General features: G+C 44.0%; 1 protein-coding gene across 1 annotated transcript in view; it reads left to right on the top strand.

Annotated features, from left to right (window-relative positions):
- The first annotated feature begins 2,236 nt into the window (after positions 1–2,236).
- Positions 2,237–25,220, top strand: part of OSBPL11 (oxysterol binding protein like 11) — a 32,666-nt gene continuing 9,682 nt past the window's right edge. Inside the window, exons 1-8 of the mRNA XM_088519417.1 lie at positions 2,237–2,361; positions 14,262–14,330; positions 14,494–14,669; positions 15,461–15,540; positions 16,258–16,440; positions 19,676–19,877; positions 22,065–22,213; positions 24,160–24,300. Of these exons, the coding sequence (XP_088375543.1) occupies positions 2,237–2,361; positions 14,262–14,330; positions 14,494–14,669; positions 15,461–15,540; positions 16,258–16,440; positions 19,676–19,877; positions 22,065–22,213; positions 24,160–24,300 (1,125 nt within the window). The remainder of the gene's footprint in view (positions 2,362–14,261; positions 14,331–14,493; positions 14,670–15,460; positions 15,541–16,257; positions 16,441–19,675; positions 19,878–22,064; positions 22,214–24,159; positions 24,301–25,220) is intronic.

Genomic DNA, 25,220 nt, shown 5'->3' with positions numbered 1-25,220 from the left:
AGCAAAGCCACAGACCACAACACAGAGATAGCTGTTAAGCTTCAAAACCAAGATTTTCCTTCAAATTATTTTAACAACGTAAAATACTCTGGAGGCTGAAATTGTCTGTGTTATACCTACGTGACTTTATTGGCTATTTCACCTACAGGTGAAAAGGGCTGTTCTTTTAAGTGTATTTACTTTCATATTCCTGTGCTACAGCATTGACAGGCAGTAGGCAGATATATTTTATTCTTAGTCAGAAGAGTAAGTTCCTCCATGTTTGGAGGAACTTGTTTTTTTAATATACTAATATACTAAGTTATTTTTTCATATACTAAACTATTAATAAACTCAAATAGCAGTTGTTTTGAGAAATAGTTTAACCCTTATAGCCAATGATTGTACAATTAACAAAAGCAAATGTGAGGCACTGTTAGCAATGGTATCTTCCTGGCCATCAATCAGTAGCTCTTCCAGTTTAGCAAAGCTTATAAAAAATAGCAATCTGTGTGATAAGGGCAGGATGGAACTATGACATTGCTGCATGTTTGTAAAGGCACATAGTTCCCACACCAGGTAGAAGTAGTAAGCGCTTATCTTCTGTGCACCAGCCACCAGAGGTCAGACGTTTAACATCATGTTAACCTTGGTCTCAGCCAAAGGTATTTTTTAGGACAGAGAAGAAAAAATCCTGTTTGAATGATAAGGGAATTATAGAAAACTCATGTCATTCCTATTTTTTTAATACTTTTTTTTTGGTCACACAAGTAATGAAAAATTGGATTTTAGATCTCTAGTTTTTGAACATGGATAAGTCTTGGTGGAGTATAGCTGCTCTGGGGATACTGATCCGAAGAAATGCTAAGCATGCACAGGCAGAATAAGCTGTGGGGAAGATCAGCAAGAGATGCCTGTTTTTGATCTGACCCTGGATAATTTTATGTATTTAACAGCATGATAAATTGCAGCAGATTTTACTTTAACATTAAGTTCTAATTATATAGGGTCCACTTCAGCTTCCAGCCAGATTCAGGTCTACAAGGGTTTGATTTGGCAAATGTTGGTAAATGCATTATTTCATGCGCTCTTCTGTAACAGACGGGCATTTTCCCCCCCTAAAGTAACTGTCCCTGATTTATTTCACTGGACGTAGTGATTCCAGTGATGGGCACCCAGCTTTCTGCTTTTGCTAGGTCCAGGGTGCGATGTTGGTCATTTTGAGCCTCAACACCTAGACGGAGACCAGAGAATTTTACCAGAAGATATAATTAGTAGCAAATATAAACCAAAGATAAAAGTGTTTTTTTGTTGTTGTTGTTCTTTTTTGCTTGTTTTTCCCCAGCAAATAGGAAATTCTTAGCAAAACTGGTTATGATGTTGTTGGACTTTTTACAGCAATCAGCATTTTTTCAGTGCCACCTTATGACAGTTGCTGGTATTGCAAGTGCAACATTCAGAAAGCAAAAAGAACCCCGAACCAAAACGTATAGGGAAGTGAATATGTATTTATCATCCTATGCGCTAAGAACAGATCCTGAGAGCTTCTCGGAACACGCGGAAAGAAGCGCTGGCCTATGCCTTGTGTGGGACAGGTTGTAGGTGGTTACGGTCTGTGATGGTTACACAGGTCTAGAGGGAGTGCAGGAAAGAAAAATGTGTTTTTCTTGGAACCGGCTGCCACCAGGCAGGGGAAGTAAGATCAGAGAAATGGGGTCGCTGCCCCTTGGCATGGAGGGAAGCGCGGCTCGGACACGGGCGGTGCTTCCGCACGGCTTGTCCAGCGGGCCCGGAGGAGCATCCCCTGCGGGAAAGCTGCCTCCAGGAAGACCTGCCCAAGCCTAGGCTGGGCTTGGCAGCTCGGCAGGGCCCTGAGGGGCTGCTTGGGGAAGGCCCACAGCCATATCCTGCGAGACGCCGCCTCGCCTCGTCCCGTCCCGGCCATCAGAGCAGCCCCGGCACCACGGCCGCCCCTTCCCGCCCCTTCCCGCCGCTCCGGGGGAGGCTCCCTGGCGGAGCGGGAAAGGGCCGCGCTCCGCCCTCCCGCCCTCAGCAAAGATGGCGGCGGCGGCGCCTCCGGCGTTGCCGGGCGGTGCCGACCCGGAAGGGGCGCGGCGGGGCGGGCGCTGCCGCTGCCGGTGCCGGGGCGCGCGGAGCGGCGCGGAGCGGAGCAGCGCGGGGGGCGCCGGCAGCGCCGCCATCGCAGCGCGCATGGGGCGGGCGCGGCCGGGCCGCGGCGCCGCCGCCTGAGGCCGCCATGCAGGGCGGGGAGGCGGCGGGCGCCATGCGGGGCCCCGAGGGCGAGGCCCGGCCCGAGCCGCTGCCGCCGCCGGGGCAGAGCGGCGCCAAGGGCGGCCGCGCCGCCAAGGGCTGGCACTACAGGTGGGCGTCCGGGCCGCTCGCGTCGCGGCGTCTCAGCGCGGGCCGCGGGAGCTGCGCGGGAACCGCCTCTCCTTCGCCCCCGTCCCCCCTTTTCCCTCCCCGGCATGGCGGGACGCGGCTCAAGCTGCCCGAACCGGGCGTTTCCCCCCTTCTCAGCGCGCTCCAAAGCCTCTGCTTGGCGCCCAGCCTCAGCTGGGGTGGGTTTGCGCTCAAAACTTCATTCCCATCGCTCGGGAAAGGATCCGTTTTATTTTTATACGCTACCCGCAAGGAGCCTGCCCGCCCCAGGGTGCGCCGAGCAGTGCCCGAATCCCTGCGGGAACCAAGCTGAGGGGCAGCGCGCGAGAAACGTGCGCGAGCGCGGGGAAAAGCTGCGCCCGGAGCCCTTGTTCGCGGCGGGCTCCCATGAAAACGCCGGCCTTGGCCCATGGTTGCACCCTGACCCGCGAGGCCCCGTCGAAGGGGCGGCTGCTGCCTCCTTCTCTGCCGCCTGGTTTGTGGGGAGCAGCCCGGGCTGTGGGGAAATTCAGTGCCTAGTGATTGTAATAGGGAGTGAACAGCTCGGTGATCCCTGGAATCTAGGTCGTATCTAATTTACCTTTATGGGTGCTTGTACTGCAAAGAAAATGATTTGAGAGCCGGTATTTCAAGGTGCTAGACAAAGGTTTCATGTCCAACTCAGTAATAACTAGTTATCTTTGCCATTGCACTTCAGTCAATCACCTTTAAACCTTGTGTATGTGTTTTTTTTTTTTCTTTTTTTTTTCTTGAATTCTGAACTGTAGATTTCTTTATGCTATTGGGTGATATTACTCTGCTTTTTGCTTTGCTGTGTTTGAAGTAGAGGGCACAGTTCAACCCTGCCCAGGGAAGTTCTTGGTTTATAGTTGCCCATCCAGCCGTCTCGTTTCTTCCTTCAGTGCTGCAGCTTGTCGGGCAGGAGCTGTGTTGGCCCACGCTCGAGTGTAAGTCAGGTTCACGGCTTGAGGGGCCTGTCACTAATTCAGAGCCCAGCGGTAAGTGGGAATTGCTCATGTTTCTAGCAACCATCAATTTTAATTTTAACATTCCAGTGTGAACTTACTCTGCTTACTTTTTCCCCGGACATCTGGGAGAAGTTTAGTGTGCTAATTATGTTGCTGTGGGTGCTTGAGTGCACCCCTGTTGTTCTCTGCTGCGTTGGGAGTCAGTTCTTGGCTCCTGCGTTTGGCTCTATGTGTAACTACTCACAAGACATCACCTTTCCTGCAGCCCCCTCGCTACTGGTGCGCTTTTGCTCTCCTGGGCAGCACTCCATACCTTACTTTTTTGTTTATTTGGTTACTTATTTTTATAGGGGAGTAATGGGCAGTGGGAGTTTTTAATAAATAGCTGTGATGAAGAATCAGACCAAATGTTTATCAGAATGGAGACAACCAGAGGCTGCCGCACACTTCAGGTTACGCAGCAGCACAGCTGAATCTCTGGATTTACTGCTTGTAGGCTCTGTCTGATGAGGTTGGCCCCACTGCAGAGCCCCCTCTGAAACCTGTAAGGGCTCCCTTTCTTCATAGTAAGGTAAGATGCTTTTTGGCCTTACGGAAGTTAAGAGTACTTGAGAAACTGCTGCTCTAGACACCTGGAAGGGAAACCTCTCGTTTGCTTGTGTGAATATAGATCAGGGTCAGAGCGTGTCTGAGAGCAACTGGTGCTGAGCTGCCTTTTCCTGAGCAAGGTCAGGAACGGTGAGGCTGCTGGCTTGCAATGAAGTGGGAGAAAAGAGGGTCTGTGAGGACGTGCTGCATGCTAAACTCTTTTCTCACCCATATCTTTCCATTGAGAAAAACAGTTCACCTGAGAGGAGAATTTTGGATGACTGAAACTATTAAAAGGTTACTTGGTAAAGCAATTTAAATAAAAAATTTAGGAAATAAATATGGTGTTGCCTATAAAAAGAAATATTTTCATTCAGCAATTCCGCTTTTAGCGCCGAGCATCCTCATTCCCTGTTACCTTGCTTTAGGGTACATGACTGGAGCAGTTGAGCGGCAGTGGGAGAGCAGAGACAGTCCTGGCCGGTACTTGGTTCAGCTGGTGTGAGCATTGCAGGGTCGGAGAGCAGAATCAGTATCTGCGAGCTAAATAAAGAGCAGGTCAAAATATGTGCCAGAGAAATGTAACGTCTCAGCCTGGCTTAAAGGACTTTCCGATAATTTTGAGAGAAAGTACTTAAAATAACTGGTTCTCATTTATCTGCAAAATTAAGAGCTCAAAGCACTCAGGCTGCTGGAGAAAGGAGGTTGCCTCTCCAAGCTGCAGATTGCTGATGTGCCGCCCGATTGCGCTCTCCACGGTGGCTCTGTTCTCAAATAACTCCATCAATTCATGTTATTAAAAGGATTCCCAGCATTGCTTCCTTTGAACGCTCCATGTCTATTTTAAATCAATTCCCTGATAATAGCTAATCTTAGGATTTTAAATTGCATTACAACTTGCTCTTTTCAGTCTGTGTGTATTTTTACGTGTAATTGCCTGTGTTTCTTGCTTCTTGAGTTGTTCTGATTTTGTGTTCATGATGGATTCTGCGCTACATGTTTGCAAGGTGCTGCAGATTGGATGTGTTTTGCACTGTCTCTAGGGAAGCGAGTTACCCGCAGGCAGCTGTTCCTGTGAGTTTCTGTTACTCGGTGCCATGGGATTGCTCACAGTCAGGAATTATTGCAGAAGAGTGTTCGGATGAAAGTTCCCAGGATAAGGAGTAAATTTCCTACCAGTGATACTCTTTTTTTGTGTTAAAGTTTTTTTTTTGTGTGTGTGTGTTTAGTGATAGATAAGAAGGTTCCTCATGCTGAGCAGATTGTGTTTGTGGTTAGGCTGTTAACACATAAATTTGCTTGCAGGCTTACTGTCATATGTTCCTTTGGGCCAGACTCGGAGAAGCTGAGAATAAGCAAATATAAAGCCAGGCAAAACCATGTAACTAGTAGCAGAGGGTGGTTTCAGTCAAAAGTAACAGTACAGCACTGCATTTTGTCCATTGTATCACATGCAAAAGATAAAGTTTGCAAACAAGTTAGACAGTTGCAAATCATCTTTTAAGGGCCTTGGATTTTCTGGGGTTTTTTTGTTTGTTTGTTTTTGGAGTTGACATTGACACTGTGTAACCAATCTTTATGAAGACCAAAAAAAAGGCAAATACTGAAGTACTGACCTTAACATGGAGTGTTGTGTGTTGGAGCAGATCCGCATGCGATCATAACAGAAGAACTTGTGGCCGAAGCACATGAATACGGTTTAATTCTTCCTTTGGAAATGAACACGATCTCTCCTTCATAAATTGGTACCATGTGAAGTTTGTCTTAAAGGGAATGCTTATTGCAATTAAGATCTTGATCCCAGTTAACTTGGGATGACTGAAAGGCCTTTGTACGTCAAGCAAATGGAAGTGAAGTGTGTGAGACTGAGCTAGACTGTGGAAGATACTAAATAATTTTTATTTATGCTATCTTGAAGAATGAATCTGGCTGGAAGTAGTAAAGGGAAATGTCTTGGGACTGATACAGCTCTGGAGTGGATGTTGATAAATGCCTTTTTAGTGAAGGTGGAGTTTATTGCATTTTTTGCTGCAAGGAAATAGATTGAATTTGTCCAGCTTATCTCAGGCTTTGCTGCAGGAAAACGTATGGGTTTTTTGTCTTGTTTCTATGCATTTCTCTTCACATTCCAAACATGTTTGATCCTGGAGGATACATTTCACCTGACTGACCTTTAAAGCTACAGGCCCGCTCAGTAAACACCGATAAATTAGGCAAAGGAAACACGTTGTTTAACCGCGCTTTATATACGGAACCTCTCCTTTGCTGATGCTTCGTTCTTGCCCACGAACATCCTCTTCTCATCGGAGCATTAATGTAAGCATGTAAATCTTGCTTAGCTTGCCATATAGCGTGTGAGCTGACCTAATTAACTTTGCATTCCCAAGAACAGGCTGGAATTTTCATTAAAGTCCCTAGCACTTGGTAAGTAGAAAAAGGAACCTCCCCAGGTCTTGTACATGGTAGCGTGATCCAAGGGTGGTTCTTTATAATTCTCATTTTGTTGTTACTTCCTCTTTTTTTTTCTTTTCCTCCTCTCTCCGTGATCCGCTGCTTTGCTTGAGGAATCCCCGATGTCTTTGCCGGAATGTCCGTGCGATGCCCAGATTCCCTTGGTTTGGTGCGGCTCAGGCGGGCCGCCAGCCCCGCTGGTACCGGAGGCGCTGGGCGACGGCCGCGGCGCGCGCGGCCTCCCCTTCCTCGCCTGTTACGTGTTCTCTGACGTCATCGCGGCGCTGCGCTCCGGTTGGCCGGCGGCTCCCGCGCTCTGCTGATGTCAGAAGGAGCCATCGTCTCCCTCGCTGCTGCTGCGGGGGGCTCTGCAGGTGCCGCTGGCCCCGTCGCGCGGCCTTCAGCGGCGCTGGCCGCTTGTTGTCCCGCTCACTGGTGGCCCTCGGGGGCTGTTGAGCGTGATGGGCTTTTCACAGTGGTGCTATAAAACTGTCTAATTTGTTCTTGTGTTTTTCTTCTTTTGTGTTGTATTTTTTTCTCTCATTAAAATCAAATTAGGGTGGCTGCCGTGTGCTCATGTGATCTATTGGAGGGAAATGACTGAAAACCATAATTTAGCCTCAGTGGAGCCTTTTCTTAAAGAGTATCTTGTGCTCATAACGCCATTTGGAATTGCTGTGCTTAAAGTGATTACGGTGACTTCCATATTTGAAGCGATCAGCTGGTTACCTCAACCTCCCCATCCCTTCTGCCTTACTGACGTGTTAAGGGAAATGCCAGTGTGGGTGTTGGTTCTGACACAGCAGATATTTGTCTGTGTCAGCTCTGAGCAGATGTCCCAACATTAACCTTAACGAAGGCGGCAGAGACTTTTAAGTGGCTTGTAAATATAATATAACTTGTTTTCTCTCCATGAATGAATTTCCACAGGAGCTCACAGTCAGTTCACATCTCTGTGCTTCTCTAAATGCAAAGCATGTTTGTTTTTCAACACTTAGCTGCCGTAATGAAACCGGGTAGTGCTAATTAAAATTGCCTACAATATTAACCTTCTGCTCTGCCACGCGCGCTCTCTCCCCAGAGAGAAGATGCAAAATAAACTGCATGTTGCTGACCCGCTCGCCTTGCTCAATGCGCCAGCAGGAAGCGCCCAGCTGCTGCGGCCTTCTCCTAGGCTGGCTCTTACGGGGCGCTCGGAATGCCCTGGAATTGGAGGGCTCCGCGTGCTGAGGGACATTGCCTTGACACCCGCTGCAATCATCTGCCAGCGCCGATTAGTTTTTACTGGAGGGGCTCAGTGCCTGCAATTTAACAGCTTCTCGGGATGCTGGCGAAACTAGCACCGCTTCAGCGTTTGTGGGCCCTCTGTCTGACAGTGAAACCTGAGGGGAGGATGGGTTCAAGGAGGGTGGGAGAAATGGTGGTTTTCTGGTGCGTTAAATTGAAGATATGGTGTTTGACAAGCTGCAATGCCTCTGCGCAAGAGCTTTGGTGTTGGGGAAGACTTTTTGTCATGAGCGGTGTTTTTTCTGTTGCCGTTTTCTTCTGATTTTATTTTTTGGCTTTTTCCTTCCACGTGTTAACTCACAAGAGTGATTGGGACTGAAAGGCTTTAAAGTCTTGCCGAGAACTTAAATATTGGCAATTAAGTTTCCTAAAGAGCTCAGTTTGCAGAGTGGAGCTGGCTGAGTTTGTTGCTGTGGAAGTGCAACGAATAGTCTGCAACAGAGCAAGGAAGGGAATCTCATGGGTAAAACTAGGATGCTGTTCCAGGGGGCTGAGTGTTAATCCTGGTCTGGCTTCCTGTAGCAGTCACGTTGCTTAAACTGTTCTGCCCTTGCAATCACTGTTCCTCTTTCTCTTCCCTCCCTTGATTTGAACATATGAACTGCTTTGACATGCCAGGAACTTAAATTGGGTCACAGCTGTCTTAAAGTTAGGGAAGCTGAAGAATTTGCCTTAGTTCTATACCTGGAAGATGGGTAATAATGTTCTCTTGCTTTATTTCATAAGAAATTGTTCATAAAGATCCATGACAAACACCATAAGAAATCTATAAGTAAACTTTTTTATTAGAGCATAGGCTACAAAGGAGTAAAACCTCTTATAGCCAAAGGCACAGTGGAAAAGAGCAGTGTTGGGAATAATTCCTTGTCCCTGGAGTTCACTCTCCACTTAAAGCACCAAATGAGGAAAGTCGTCCTGTAATTTTTATGTAGTGTCATAATCACAGTTGGTTAAACTAAAATATGTGTCGTCCTCACTGAAGTGTGTTATAACTCCTGAGTACCTTATATCTCAATCTTGATGTGGGAAAATTGATGCTCAATCTCTGTGTTTAGTAGAATTCTAGAATAATTCACGTTGGAAGGGACCTCTGGAGATCTCTAGTCCAAACTGCTTTCAGCCCTCTGTATTTAGCCTGCAAAGTCTCAAAAATGGTTCAAAAAACAACTGAGACACAGACTTATTTGGAGTAGATGGTCAGTCAGTGTATTTGCTGCTTGTTTATTGCTGCAAAGTCCAAAGTAGCAATGTGTTAACTGTCAATATATATACATATTTTAAAGCCATAATCACACATTAGCCCTGCAATTAGAAGAGCTTGTATTTATACTGCTGGGTAGGTCAAGAGCTACTAGGTTAAGGGCAGATCAAAATGTCTTGGGAAGAAAAATGTAGTAGTTGTGAAGCTAAACAAGTACTTGGACTTTGCTTAGAGTGTCGGTGCGGTGCAGACGTTTGCTCCACCAGTTTCTGTGGATGGTAATTATCACGGTCATCTATTTTCCGAAGTAGTAGATACGCTTTCTGTTCTAGATTTTAGATATGGCAACATTTATTTCAAGGATATTTATCCATCAACATCTCTGGATGATGTTGTGCAATTGCTGAGCAGAGCAGCATTAAGTTACCTCGTGAGCTTTCTGAAACCAGCTCCAAGGGATAGTTTTGTTTACTGGTAACAACAACTTCTCATCCGTGTTTCTGGTGTGGTGCCAAACTTGCAAGTTACAGATTTGTAAGTGGCAATAAGATGTTTGTAGCTTGATCTGGAGTTATTTCATCAATGGTAGCTTGAACATTAGTTGCTTTTGCAGAATAATCTGCAGGATTTGCTGCTGGCTTTTGGGTCCTGCTGCCATTGTATTATATAGATGCAAATCCACAAATTAATTACGTGTGGGAAGAGCTCTCGCTGACCTGAGCTGTTAGTGTGCACAGAGACATCGCTTAACTGAAATGCACCGCAGTTATTTTCCAGACATATGCACTTGAAGACCTAAATAGCGCTTTAAATGATAAACCGGTTAAATAGTCAGCTTTGCACTAGTCCAGCGAGAGCAGCATTTTGCTACTTTTTCATTAAATCCTGGCTCTTTCCTTTTCTCTTGCCGCCTTGCAACAGCATTGCGCTATGGTTTCACTTGCGTGTAATTGGCCTCTAGCACTAATGCACAGGAAAGTTGGATGCGAGTTTACTTAGGATGGTATTTAAAAAGAGCAACAACACCAACCCCCCCTCAAAAACACCCTTTAAGCTTGGCGTGCTGTTCCCTGCAGAGCTTGGTGGCGGTTTTAGCCGCACGTGCAGCGCGGTTGGTCCCGGCAGCGCCGGCTGCCAGGACGGGAGCCCGCGCGGCATCCCCAGGCGCTCGTGGATCCCTTCGGCCCTGCCCTTCTCGTCCTGCCTTATCCTGCCCCATGTTCCGGGGAACGCACGGGTGCTCCGCGTGGAGCTGGAGCTGGAGGAGGCCCCAATGTGGCAGTGTCTTGGGGGCGAGCGCCCCGGGCAGTTGCAGCAGATACTGCCCAAAGCTTCCCCTGCTCGTGTGGGGGTTTCTTCTCCCCCGTTTCCTTCCCTGCCTTCTTCCCTTCAAAGCAAAGAGGAAATGGCTACTTGGGGGATGAGCAGTTTGCAGCGGTCTGGGAGGAATAAGGAAGCTGCTGCTGTAGCAGCCCTTGAGCCTGTGGTCAGTCAGAGCTGAAGAAGCTCAGTGAAACAAGCACTGCTTTTTTCGAACAAGAACTACATAGTCTGAACCAGTCACTGATGGTGCCTTTAAATCCCGATTTATTTTCTAACGCTTCTCTTTATTGCTTGATTCTAATCTGAAGACAGTCTCTTTCAGCAGGAGCTCCTTCCTTTCCATGAGCCCTTTTCCCTGGCAGGGCCTGGAAGGTTTTAGCTCCTGGTGGAGACTTGTCGCGGTTCAGGATCCCCCCTTGACTCGTGCTGGCTCCTGATAGCCCTTCCTGCGGGAGCGGCGGATCCGCAGCAGCTGCTCGGAGCCGGGCCCCGCGGGACCCCCTTGGCTGTGGCTGTGGTGCTTGTTGCTCAAGCAGCTGCTCGGTCCTAGAGGACCGGCGGCCTGAAGCATCCCATGTGCTGCTGTTTGCACCTGCAGAAATTAAAATCGCCACGAAGGCAGCCTTGGAAGTCCTATCTGGGCACCTTCCAGGTAGGCGAAACTTGATGTCACTGCTAATCACTTTCTGCGATGCTCTGGGAAGAGCTGCAGTTTAGGGAGGGGAGGAAAGGCAGGGAGGCCTTGGATGTGGGTTCGTGGGGAAGGTGTTGGCCCAGCACCCATCAGGTGCAAGGTTTGGCAGGGGCTCCCGCAAGACGTCCCTCTGGGATCGCGACCTGGGCGTTGTGCGTAAACAGGATACGGGAGGAATTTGGCCTGATCATCACTGACTCTCATTCCTCCCCGCAATGGGAAGCCAGGCTGCACGGCTGTGACATCTGCTCACACTTAAGAGGCATGGGAGAAAGGGACAACTAGAGTGGAAGAGGACAGAGAAGCTAATGCTAGTTGGCTGTGGATATTTTATTTATTTTGTCTTCTAGTAGTGCTTGAATGTATAAAATGGCTTATGGAAAGCTGCTTTGAAGCTGGGGAGAAGTTGTTTTCTGAAGAGAACGCAAACTTTTCTGCAGCTCTTCGCAGACTCACTACATGTGTAAACTAAATACTGAAGTGTGACGTGCAGGCAACCACGTTCTGCAGCATTCAGCCTCTGAAGAATCAGTTTTTTTTCTTCCTGTTAATGTGCTGGGGTTAAGATGTTCTACCACAGGTTCCTAGGGCAGTGCCAGGTTTTTTTGGGCTTCCCTGGAAGGAGGACAAGTGAATTTCTACCTAAACACAGAGTTTATGGGTTGTTGGCTTGCTGCTGAGCTGACATTGTTCTTTGGGCAACCCGAGATTGCCGTGAGCAATTTGAATAGTGACAACAGTGTGTCAGTTATTAAAGATGGATGAATTTTTTTTGTTTTACTTACTGGTAAGTATGCGCTAGTGCAGGTAACTATCAGTCTCAGTGCTCTGCTAAGCAGCTCTGTGTTTAGACTCAGCTTCCCTTCTGAAATGTCTTTTTTTTTTAATTTTTGTTTTTCTTTTGCAACCGCAAGTCCCAATGTGTGAGCATGCTGCCATAACGGGGAACTGTGGGGGCTTAGGAAATATACACGTTACTTGGAAATCGGTTTCAGTGCAGTTTCATGAGAAACAGCAGTGGTGAGGGCTTGAAGGAAGATCTTACTCATACTTTAAGACCAGCCTTCCACGATGGTGGTTTTCTGTGCGCAGGGCCAGAGCCTGAGCTTCTTGCCTCAAATCTGCCCTCTAAAAGCTCTTTGTAGCTCCCTGGAAGGAGCACAGCTCATTCCATACTGGTGAAATATTACTGTGTTTTACCACATCTTAGCTGCCTTACAACACTGCTTTAGCCGATTTTATGACAGTGTTTTAGTTTTTTAACTCTTGCTGTGGAAGCACCGATATGAAGTTTTCTTTTCTTAAATATCCTGGTTCTAATTCCTTTGCCTTGGTGTTCATTCTAGTACTAAGAATGTTTTTGTGTGTGTATGTGTTTTCATAGAGTAGTACTGGTGTTTCCTGAAAGAAGATTAAAGGGTTAACATGCAGGTTAAAGGTTCCATAAATGCTTTGTGAAGTTATAGGATCTGCTTTTTGTGAATCATAATTTGCAGGCTGAATTTAAATTTATTCTTTTTTTTAATTGCATAAAATCATTACCTAATTAAAAATGACCCTTAGTTCACTTGTTGAACCATGCACCGTTAACGCCTGTGGGGTCTGGGCTTTTACCCCGCTCACCTGTTTGCTGCTGGGCCCTTGAACTGTCCAGGAAATGTTTCCAACAGCAGCCAAGTGCTTTGTGCTCTCCGGGCAGGCTGCTCTGGGGCTGGCACGGGCGCTAAAGCTTTACCCAGTCCTTGGCAGCGGGAAACTTGAATATAGTGGGTGGTATTTTTTTTTTTCTCTATTTTCACTGTTTTGAGACCGCCTCATTGGTTGTGCTTAAAAGAAGCCATCTACTAACAGCCACCACAGAACGTTTAATTTTCCTCTGCTGTCAGATTTCCAAGGAGTTCCGAGGCCATGTGCATCCACTTGCCTTTTTTTTTTTTTTTTTTCCTTTCTGACTTTCATCAGTCTGAGGTTACTTTTCTGGATTTCTTCATTTCTGCTGTTAAATGTATTTTCTTAAATACATCTTTACATCTCTTAATAGGATAATATTACTGCACATAAGTTTCCTCCTATTAGTGACATCCTAAATAGCCTCATTTAGGCTGCAACTTAGTGTAACATTAAATTTAATTGAATTTTCAGGAATCTGGTTAATTCAGTGGTATTAAGTGACCGAAAACTATTCCAGTATTTAATCTAACACTCAGAGCTGCTGCGAACACTTCATTTAGGTTTGCAGCCAAAATCTGTAAATAAAATTGATGCTTTGGCTCTTGTAGTTCTGTTTCTCCAGCTTTTCCACTCTTGCTAAAACAGAAGTAATTCTACCTCTTAATGACAAGACAGTCCCACTGGACTGGGATAAATCTCTTCAAAATTACTGTAATTTAAAATTTGATTTAAATAGCTGAAGGATAGATTTGCTTTTAAAAAAATGGTTTGTCTCAGGTGTTTAGGTCCTTGTGTCCCAGTTCCTCATTGGAATAGGAGGAAGCAGAACAATCTGCTGAAGTTTATGTTCTTCTAAATAAATGTTCACGCAGTTCTGCGGGAGCAGAGGGTCTTGGAGTTTCGTATAAAATAGATCTTCAACGTGGGGTTATAAGATTAGTTTGTTAAACTTGTAACCCTTATTCTGGACAAATAATTCTCCAAAGTGGTAGTGTGTTTTGCCTGTAGTGATGTTAATTGCAGTGCTAAATACCCTACACGGACTCTTGTTCTTATCCAAGTTCGGGCTCTGAAAGAGAAAACACTGGCTTTTCCTGCCAGGCCCGAGGAGGAGATGGTTTGTATGTGTTTTATATTGCAGAATACCCTGATGTAACGTGCACCTACATGCTGGGCTCTTGGGGAGTAGTTAGGTGTAGTTATAGTGATGCTTTGGAAGCTAAGGGTGAGTAGAGCCGTGTTGGTCTATGAGCACCTGCTCCTTGTTTTTGGTTTGTGTCCCTGATCAAGGTTGCTAAGAGTAAGATGGTGAATTTGGGAGTCCAAAAATACTACGCTTGTTTAGCAGAGGAAGAAGAAAGCAGGCAAGTATGGGTGCTAAGTCTTTAATTACTTGAAAGTGGTGTGAAGGCACCCAGAAGTATCTGTTGGATAAGTCTCAAGTCTTGGCAAAACTAATTATGTTTGGAAATTACTTTCACTCCAGTAAAACTGTCTTGTAAAATAACTTCAGAAATGAGGCTGGAAAAAATCTCTGGGTAACTTCTTGAAAATGCTAGCGCTGTTCTGAAAAATAGTTCAAACAATTTCCCAAAATGAAATTGCAGGTAATAGAAAACAATGAGCAAAAGCTGCAGAGATCTGCAGTACACTTGGTATTGCCTGACTGCTTTTCTTTCTCATATTTTCTCTGTAATAGTGACCACATGGAAAATATTTATGGCTACTTAATGAAATACACCAATCTCGTCACGGGCTGGCAGTATCGGTAAGTTTGTGTTTGCTTGTTTATTTTTTAAAAACACGATCCATTACTGGTGACAGCAGCGTGTCTCAGGCCAGGGTGTGCTGCAAGTCTGGGCACCCTGCCACCCGCTTCTTAACCAGCAGGTGACAGCTGCCCTGCCTCTGCTTGCCCCGTGTCCCTGCAGGTTCTTCGTGCTCAACAACGACGCCGGCCTGCTGGAGTACTTCGTGAACGAGCAGTCCCGCCACCTGAAGCCCCGGGGCACCTTGCAGCTGGCTGGGGCTGTCATCTCGCCCAGCGACGAGGACTCTCACACCTTCACGGTCAACGCTGCCAGCGGGGAGCAGTACAAACTAAGAGGTAGCCCTGCAGGCCCCAGGCAGGGGACTCTGCCGCTAGAGGACACCCCTGTCCCTCACCCGTGGCTTCAGTTCTGGGTCTGTCTGTGTGTCCATCTGTTATCCAGAGCAGAAAATACTGCACAGACAGCTGCAATGAGTGCTATGGGTGAAGCTGTCATCGCATCCTTAGTGAAGAACCGTCCTTTTCTTTCATTCCTTACTTCATGAGTTTGATGATTTTTTTTCTGAAGTCTCTGAACTTAGTATGAATAGTGCATGGGGCTTAACCTGCATGTATAGTGGCCTTAAATTGTGCTTTTTTCAGAGCTTTTCAAATTAACTTATGTAACAGTGCTGCGTTAATGCTAGTAGAGGAATACAGTAGTCCTAATATTAACACACTAGCTTTTTTCTGTTGTTGGTTATAGAAGCCTATTCCCTGGTTTCTTAGACAACAGAAATCGACGATAATATCTTGAGCATGCCTTTCCTTGGAGGCTTGCTGTCCCATTTTTCTCTTCTGGGTACCTTATTTGTCTACCAGGAAAATATGCATTAGGCAGTTGAATTAAAAATGTGGGGAGAAATTTGTTGATGCTTTTTTGTCACAAAGTTTTACCACCAAAAAAGTGCATGCTGTTTATTTTGAACTTGATTTAATATTGTAACTAAATACGGTTTATTTGAACAATTTTCAGATGGAATGTTCTGTAATCTTTTAAGTCCTTTCTCTCTTTTAAAGAATTGAGCAATCTTTTGTTCATATTTTGTGTTGTCTTTTATATAATGCTTTTGGTTTGCTTTCATTAGCCACTGATGCGAAAGAGAGGCAGCACTGGGTTAGCAGGCTCCAGATCTGCACGCAGCATCACACGGAAGCTATTGGCAAGGTTGGTAGCACTCGTGTTTCCTTGGGCAAAAATAAGTTAGACTGATGGTAAAAACAGACCTACATCTAGGTTAAAGTACTGCTGAAGGAGACTAGCTGGGCTTGAGCTTCATGGCAAGAAACATCCCTCTGAATAACCACAGGCTTGTTAGGGAAATATGATTTAATAATGAAGTCACTGTTGCTCCTGGAGAGCTGAATGGATCTCCTGGTACTCATGAGCACTCATGAGGGTGTGGATAAAACAACAGGTGGAGCTAAAAGAGCAGAGTAATAGTTCAGTGGTTGTTTTGTATTTTCCTAGTGGATAATGGAATAGTCTTTACTACTACCAAAGCCCTTCCCTGGCTTGGGAACTTTACTTTTCTCTTACTAGCCGTTAAACCCATTCAGAAGTCTGCAATATGTTTCAGATGAATTCAGTTTTTAGTTCTACTGCAGATCAAGTGCTAACCTTCAAATCAGATGAAGTGTTACATACTGTCTGTCACATTTCATAGTTTGATTGTAATCACTCTGTAAAGCCCGACAACTATCTGCAGATAGTGCAAAACACTTATTTATCAATTGCTACCAATACATTACTCAGGATCATAATCTGTTGCTTGCTTTATAAAAATTAAGGATTAAAATTCTGCTGTTTGGCTCAAGATAGAATATTTGCTGGGTATTAGGAATTAATTGTAAATGTTTCTTAATATGCTTATTTATTCACTAGAACAACCCTCCTCTGAAATCTCGCAGCTTCTCTCTCGCATCCCAAGGAAGCTGCAACTCTCCTGGTGTGCAAAGACGACCCAGCCAAAATGCAATTTCTTTTTTTAATGTTGGACATCACAGATCGTCATCTGGAAAAAGAGTTCCTATCCTGCAGCCAGATCACCTTGTAGATGTTAGAGAGGTTCGTATGCCTTAAGTAATCTTTTGGAAGAACTGTAATATTGTTTTAGGATGGTGGAGGAACCTGCTATTCCTAGCTGGACTTACTGTTGTGCACATGTCCTATATTACTATTGCAGAGCTGTAGGAGTATGCAGAGTGTGTTCTTTGGCTTCTCTGTGCTCTGCAATAATATCCTGACACTCAAGGCAGAACTCTGCTTTTTTTTGACCCTTGCACATTCTAGGCCTACATCTAGCAATGACATACCCTATAACAAAGTATAACACTGTATTCTATGGTACTGTTATGTGCTGTTCCCTCCCCATGACAAATAATTGAAAAATTGACTAAGCTCCTCTTGTTCCTAAGAGGAACTTGGTCATGGTTGGTATAGAAGGATATTAATATCGTTTTCTGGCGTACTAATTCATATGATTGAGAAGAGAGCAAAATAAAACAAACAATTTGAAAGTATGTTTTCATTGACTTAAGCATTCAATTTCCTGTTTTCATAGATTCATTCAAATTTAGTCTCTTTTGGAAAAGATAGAAATAACCTGCGCATTTCAATTGACAGTAATTGACTGCTGGTTAATTTAACTTGTGAATATTCACTGTGTAGATCTTATTAATCTAAAGTGCCTACTAAAGTGTAATTTTAAAGTCCATAAGTAATCATGCTATGTCACCAAACTGAATAACAATCGAAAGAGAACATGAATATTGTTTTCTGCATTTGTAATGCTAAGAAAAATCATTCCTCCTTACTTTGACAAAACCCAAACAGTGAGAAACCTAATTACAGGACTCAAGGAATCCTCAGTAAAGGTAGCTTTTCCAAACTTTGAAGTTACTATGCTTAACTTTTTGAAGCATATTTTGCTTGTTGGACACAATGCCTTTAATTGTTTTATTTAAATATATAATTAAAATAACAAACGGCAGGTGTATGACTGCTACATTTGAGCATAATATGGCTTGAGGAATTGCAGACTGGGTTTGATGAGCTATGGGACGAACCCTGCTCTTCTGAAGTGCCTGCTACATGTTGATTCTTCCCTAATTTGCCCCTGAATGCACCGTAGCTGGCTTTCTTGCCAGTCCCTTTTTCCTTCTGCTTCTTCCCCTTGTTCTTAACCAAAAGTGTCTTGCTGCTGACTTGGAAACCCTGCAAAAACAAGGGATCCGAGAGGATCTTTATGCTGACTTGCACCAATTACAGGCATCTATTTGCAAAACAAGAACTATGAACCGCATAATTCAGACAGATTCAGAGTTTTCAACTAGTTTTTTTGAGGGGGAAGTGTTCTCTTCCCTGATTACAGATCTGAGAGTACACAAGGGGAATAAGCATGCCCTTTGGAAAGGGATATGTGTCTATTTGCCCGTGCATGTTGAACGTGCCATTGCTTGCTCTAGTGCCATAAGGACACTGTTTGTGACATGGTTGTATATCTTGTCAAATTCTTCTGTACATCTGTGCAATTGGACTTTTTTTTTGCCTTTTATAGGAATGCACCAAGCCAGTCTCTGAGGTTAGACACAGAATTCCCATTACTTTATGTTACATTAGAGTTACAATCTTTAGGGAGAGTTGTTGCTTTCCATGACTCTGCAGTGTCCTCTGAAGTGGCATCTGATGCTGGAATGAGGTGCCTGAGTGGTACCACAGCATAAATTACTAATAGCAAAGATCACTGGAAGGATCATGATGATTTGTCAACTAATCCTCGGTGGCATGCTTGGCTCTTTTTTTTTTTTTTTTTCTTTTTCTGATACATCAAAACTGCTCAAAGTATTGGAAAAAAACTTTTACACAAGGATTTAAGTAATACATTCAAGAAGATATGGCACATGTTCTGATGATAACCTGTGTGTTGGCATAAGCAAGGCTATCTAAAAGATATTTTACTAGTTGTCTGCATTGTCACCCTTAGGACATGCAAAGGCCGACTCTGCACAGTTCACTCCACTTTGGGAGCCGTGTGCTCTGTAAATTCACACCTTAGCAAACTGTGGAGCCAGGCCCTAAAAGTTCCCAAGTACCACCTACTGTGAGGTTGAATAAATCCATATTGCTTGAGTATTTCTCGTAGAAAACCTTAAAAGTAGTTCTTGGAAGAGATTGCAAGCCAGGATGCTGAAAGAAAATAAAAACTGCTAGAACTGGTAAATTATCAGACTGTGTTGTTTTAGATGTGCACGTATGCATCTTGGCATCTACTAAGAAATTCTTTTTCTTCTCTCTCTACTTCATCTGTTCCTAGGTTTAACTTAACTGCCAGAATGTATAATGATTGCAGAGCAGTGATATCCAGTTAGTTAACATTCTTATATCTTCAGAGAAGTAACTAGCAAGTATAGAAGCCTGTGCTCATCCCCATAATCCTAAGAAAATCAACCAGTGTTTTGGCTTCTGCGAGTGTAAAGAGGAAAGGTTTTAGCTGTTTTCAAAGACTGCAATGAGCTTCTTGATAGCCAGTGTGCTTGGCCACTGTATTTTCAGGCAGATGTACAGTTGCGTGTTCTGCGATGTAGAGGAGCATAGGCCTGTTTGGAAAGGAGGAAAGCAGTTTGTAGGAGAACCTGGCGGGGAGATGGCTACAAGGAAACTTTAATGTAAACACACCATGAAGGCAAAAATCCGGTGTGGAGGTGGTTTTGTTTTCCTCTGCGTAGTGCACAATGAAACAGTTATCCTAAGCGTGGTGGTAATGCAGGCAGTAAACGAGATTTCTGTCTAGTTTGACCTGTGTGGTGCAGATCTTGTCCAATAAAGCACTGGAACTGTCTTGTAAAGAGTGACGAGGTTTCAACTCCTGTAGAAAGATCCTCGTAGATTGTCTCTTTCCAGGCTGTGCAGAGCATAGAGCTTAATTTGCTCTTCACATACTCTGTGTGTCCGTGTGTTGTTTTGACCCCTGCCCTTCCACCCCTGTCAGCCAAGCATGGAAAGTGCTTGATGTTTACTGCAGCATGTGCCATGTTTGAGTCCCTCCTTGCCTTTTCTGGAGTCTTCTTGATGTTCTTTTGCTTGTTAATACACTAGTGCCAGTGGGAATTTCATCGTGCATTTCATGGGACTTTAGTGGCTGCATTAAGCACAGTAATTGTGGTTAGCTTTACATGTGAAGTTAGCACAGCTTATTACTTTATTAATACTGTAAAAAAATCTTTCTAGACCCTTTGCGTTCACAGGTCAGCATATATCACAACATATTTTCATCCTTTTCTCATTAAAACTGTTTTGGTAGATGATGTCTCAGGCTGAGGGCCAGCAGAGAGACTTGATCAGGAGCATTGAATGCCTTCCTGTCTCCGGTCACCTTACGTCCTTGGATCAAGACCTATTAATGCTCAAAGCAACTTCCATGGCAACCATGAACTGCTTAAATGACTGCTTCCATATTCTCCAGTTACAACATGCTTCACAACAAAAGGGATCCTTACCTGCAGGTGGGTAGAGATGCTCTCAAAGATATGAATTCTCTAACAGCTATGAATCCTATACTTCCTCGCCTACAAAATGCTAAATCAAGCTTCTCATAGGTGGAGCAAACAGCCTGGCTGCTTGAGAGCTTTTTTTCAGAGTTGGACTTCTTGGTGGTTGTTTGAATTGCTGAACTTATTTTTTTCATCATTTTCTCTATTCTTTCCTGCCCAGTATACACATGTTCCCTGCCTCTCCTTTCCCCTTCCCCATTTAAAATTTATTTGTGAGTCTGGTAAAATTCTACTCAATGTGTTGAGAAAGTGCTTGCCAGGCTTAAAATGTAAGGATTTAAAAAAAAATGCCAATTTGCTATGAATTCTTAGAACCAAAAGTAGAAGAGTATATATTGCCCTAGCTGCACCAGCGTGCCCTAAATGACAGACTTCCAAGATGATTGGAAAACTTGACTTGAATTTAGGAAAAGCTAAAAGTGAAAACATGTACTTTATTAGAAAGTACTCCATTATCTCGAAGGCAGATTGCAATAATGGTTTGCAACTCTTTTAAAGAAGAAAAAATTGAAAAGTGAAGGTGGCTAGAAAAGCAGAGATGAATCTGTTGTAGCAGAACAGAACTGCTGGCAACTGAGCAAAGAAGTATTTCCCCTAAGAGTGTTCATTCCATGAAGATCACTCAAAGAAAATAGTTTTTTTTTTTCCTACTTGAAATAGTCAAGAGCAGATTTGAATACGGTCTTCTAGCTGAGAGAAGAACATTAGTGGGGAAAAATTGCTCATTCACAAAGTTTAAAACACAACAATTTTTAAAAGTCTTACCACTTTTAAAACCCTTTCTAAACTTAGTAATGAAAATTAAGCAGGATTTAAAATAGCTTTCTTTAAATGTGTCTGAAAGGAGAGAACTCTTGCCAAATTAGCCAAATGGATAGCTAGCCAACGTGGAGTAAATGCAGTCTGCGGCAGGTAATTAGAGGTTATGTTGTCATTTGCAGTTGAAAAGGCACATAGTACTTGCAAAATGATTTTAAATTTGATGAAAACCTTTTCAAAAAGGTAAGCGAAAGTGAAATGCTGACATTCTATTTCCTGACTTCCCCGGAGCTCTTATTTAAATGGCTAAATAATAATAAAAAAGTTACAATTGTGCACTGCACGATTCTGAGGATCACTGTGTTAACGGATTAATGATGAACAGACTTTAAGGAAATATCTTGCCAGGGAAAAAGTTGTCTAGCTCTGTTCATAAAACTGTTTTTTTTTTTTTCCTTTCCTCCCTCTCTGCTCTCCCAGTAGTTTCCTGCTGATAATGCTGCTGTTTTCTCAATTAAGCTTTCTCTGCCCACTGTAGTTGAGGATGTGACCTGCTCCCAGGTAACAGAGATATAGAAATAGCGGATTATATGTAGGATAAGGAAATCCAGTCTTGGTTCCTAAGTACAGGGAACAGCAGGACTGTGCTAGAAGCTACAGCTTCTTAATTGGTGTTTGCAGCCTAAGAAAGTTGCTTTGTCACAATTTGGGTATTTTTCAGTGAAAACACAGAGCAGTCACCTGTAACTTATTAACCTTTGAAAAAGAATGGAACATTTGCAGTATTAATGAGGAACTCTATCCATTGTGATAAATAGCTGGGAGTAACCGGAGACTCTGGAGTCGCTGAGTGGGTGACAGCTTTTTTTGAGTGACTATTATTTATTCAAGACCACATGCTTCCTCATTTTCAGATGAGGAAAAAATGCCCTTTCTGGAGAAAACATTGGCCAGAAAACTCTCTTCTTTAGCTCTTTCTGCTCTACAACTGACCTGGGTTTGAGGAGGTACCAGGGGAGCACTTTTTGATACCAGCTAAAGAAAACCGCACGGCTTACTTAGCATTCCCGGGATATTGGGTTCTTCCAGCAGTGTCTGGTTACACCTTGCATGACACCAGCTAGCTGCTCTGGTGCAAGTTGCCTGCGTTACAGCTCACCAATCGCAGGGTTTGTGCTAATGATTGCCGAGGGTGGTGTCTCCTTGCACCACCCCGTTCCTGGCTGCCGAAGGGATTGATTGCTGAAGGACTTAGCTGCTTTCAGCCTTTTCTTGGGAAAGCTGTTTTGTATTAAAAAAAAAAAAAAAAAAAAAAGTACTCTTTCCTCCTCACCTTCTGGAGGATGAGTAAGCTGCAGCGCAAACTTTCTTTTGCTTCAGGAACAACGATCAGTTGGCTGGAACCAAAGATCTCTCTATCAAACCACTTCAAAAATGGAGCAGCGCAGAGTTTCTCAGCAGAGATAAACAACAAGCCAGCATCTGTCAGAGAGGAGCAGCCCATCTCCGAGCCTGGCCAGCTAACAAGGGTAAGGTAATGTGAAAATCCCATTTCTGTGGGGAGTGGCTCTGTGGAATAGTTGTGAATGTTTTCAATCAAATGACTTAAACCCAGCTTAATTAGAATTCTTCTCAAGCCCTTCTCCTCAGTTAGCTATGCGGGAGGGAGAGAGTGCAATTGCAATAAACAACATTTTCTACTTTGCTTTTTCAATTATTTCTGCTTCTTTCTGTAGCTAGCTGTCTACAGGAGGGAGAAAATATTTGGACAGTAATAGAAGGTATATAAATAGGCAGTATTTGCATGCTTTTTGACCTAAAACAACTAGAAGCTTAAGTGCAGAGAACCTAATTGGAATTTGACACTTGCAAAATAAGCCCAGGAAAAGCTGTCTTAAGTAGATGAGAAACAAAATGCCAGTTTCCAGCTATTAAGATTACCCGTCTGTCTTCCCAGCTCTTACTGAACCTGTTTTTCTTAATTTGAGCAACTCTCTTCACTTGACTTCAGAATGGCTTAATGTATTTGAAACATAGCAGCAGTCTATGTCATTATAAATGTCAAAATTAATTAGAAGTGCAAAATATTGAAATAAAAATAGAGATTATGAAAAGAACTTGTTTTAGCAGCTAAGCTAGAAAACTGTCGTTAGATCTTTTTATACTAGTTGTTCTGGCACAGTTTGAGACCATGTACTTCTGAAAGGTTGTGTGTTGTTGTTTATCTCCACAACAGCATCTTGTTTGACTTTGCTATCTTACTGTAGAGTGCAAGTACTTTTTAGTGGCCATTATTTATAGCCTATTTTTTCTTTTTTAATACATTTGACTAGGTGCCATGAAATGAAGAAGCTGAAGCTTTCAAATAAATCCATGTAAAACTCCTTTCTTCTAGTTATTAAGCAAGTTGAGGGTTCAAGTGCTTTGTATTTGGCTTTGTCTTGTAGCTGGGATGTGTCTAGCCTTATCGTTCCCCTTTGGATATTTATGTTTGCAGAACAGGATAGCATCCATGGCAGGGAGACACCCGTGTGGGGCTGTAGCTTTGATTGTATTGGGGGCTTATGAGGACTCGTGCCCCTGACCTTTCCTCGGTGGTTGCGTGTTCACGGTTTTGCCTGGATCCAATGGCAGCAGGTCCAGAGGCTGCGTTCGGGCTGATCCCTCTTGCTGCCCTCTGGCCGTGTTGGCTGCATCTCCCCCTGCATCTGCCTCCCTCCAGCTCCATGTGCTGGGAAAAGGTTCTCCTGGGTGCCCAGAAATGCCCTCGCTGCCTGCAGCATTTGCCCTTCTGCTGGCAAGGACGAGGTGGTACCTGCAACACTAAGGCTGTTTCTGCCGGTTTCTGCCACTCTGTCTGGACGCGCTGAGCTAAAAGACACCCAACTTTGTGCTTCTTTTTTTAAATCCAAGTCTCCTTTTGGAGTGTTAAGCACTTGTAAGCGTGTAACTGGTGCAAATGGCAGCTGGGTCATTGCTGCCAGCATGGGAGTAACGTTCCCAGCGTGCAGCCCACGGCAGGGCCGCTGCTGCAGCCGTGGGAGTGACGATACCAGCGGGGTGTCAGCACCAGCCTTGCAGCAGTGGAGGTGGAGAGGGCCCTCGGGGCTGCCGGCCTCTCTCCTCGCTCGTGTTGCACCCTTAGATGCCTGTCACCCTTCTGCGGATCAGGAATTTAAGGAGAACGCGATACATTTGCTTCTAAGCGTTTTTCTTCTTTTCCCCTGATCTCTGAGAGACAGGCGGAAGTCTTAGCCTGTGTCCTCTACATGAAATCTGCACTGAGTTATTTTAATATCCTCTTAAATTCAGACGTTGTTTATCTTGGGAGCAGATCCTATTATGTTGATCTCTGCAGAAATTTGTTTGCTATTTTTTTTTCCATACATGGACAATTAAATACAATATGAAGGTGTTTTTGGATATTGTCTGGACAATCATGTATTAGATCTGAAGTTTATGGCTCTTATCCCAGGAAGCTGAAGAAATAAATCCAGATGAGGAGCTGGAGGATATCAGTGATGATAAGGAAGATGATCTAGGAGCAGTGGAGGAGCAGCGCAGCATTATCTTGCATCTCTTGTCTCAGCTGAAACTTGGCATGGACTTAACAAGAGTAAGTAACTGAAATATGAGGGTGAGTTGCATTAGAAGTGAAATACCATTTTAAACTCTACTCCTGTACTGAATTATTGAGTTTCATCTGAAAGTGAGGCATAGCAACTTCAGCTCCTGAAGTCTGATATTCCAGTTTAATCTGTAGGTCTTACATGAAAAATGTACTAAGGAAGTTGTTCTGCTTTATTGCAAGCGCCCATAGCTATTCTCTCATAATCTTTTTTTCCTACTTTTTTGACTTTGCTATAATGGGCTCTATTTTTTCTGCAGTATACCTTGTTCTTTCCATATTATATTTTCTACTTCCTTCTCACATTTGTATTTTTCTTCTTCAGTGATCTTTCTCCTTACTAACATTTTCACACATAAACTCGCACCTCCATTTATGCTACTAGAAGTTTTTCTTCTTGTCTTCCCACCACCCACTTTCAGATGTCAATTTGTGCTACCTCTGCCTTGTTCTATTTTCTGGCTTTGCTCATAGCTGTAGGAAGCAGGAACAAAGTTGTATAGGAGAGAATTGATTTCACACTCCTGCACAGACACCCCCCCCCCCCCAAAAAAAAAAAAGAAAAAAAAAGAAAAAAGAGGGGGGAGCTTTGAAAAATTAATGCCCAGTTGCATTACAACTTGAGCATCAAATCTGGAAAAACTCAGCTGCTATCAGGTTATGTTTGGTTTGTTCCTGTAAAAACATTTAGTAATAGATATTTTTAAAGAAACATGTGGATAATGTGCAGATAATGATACCGAACCAGGAAATCACTTTTTCAGATTTCTATTTTTTTTCCCCATCCTTTTCAGCTGCTAAGGGCACTTGACTGTGGGGCTTGTATGTCTCGGCTCAGAGCAGCCCAGTATGAGCAGCCCTCCTTTCTGTGGGCTGAACTTAAACCTCTGCTGCGTGATCACCTGCCG

The sequence above is a fragment of the Tinamus guttatus genome, unplaced genomic scaffold (genome assembly GCF_059628265.1).
Source record: "Tinamus guttatus ecotype Peru unplaced genomic scaffold, ASM5962826v1 Tinamus_guttatus_pri_ptg000060l, whole genome shotgun sequence".
In the NCBI taxonomy this organism is placed as follows: domain Eukaryota; kingdom Metazoa; phylum Chordata; class Aves; order Tinamiformes; family Tinamidae; genus Tinamus; species Tinamus guttatus.
This window is presented reverse-complemented; position numbering and strand designations above follow the sequence as displayed.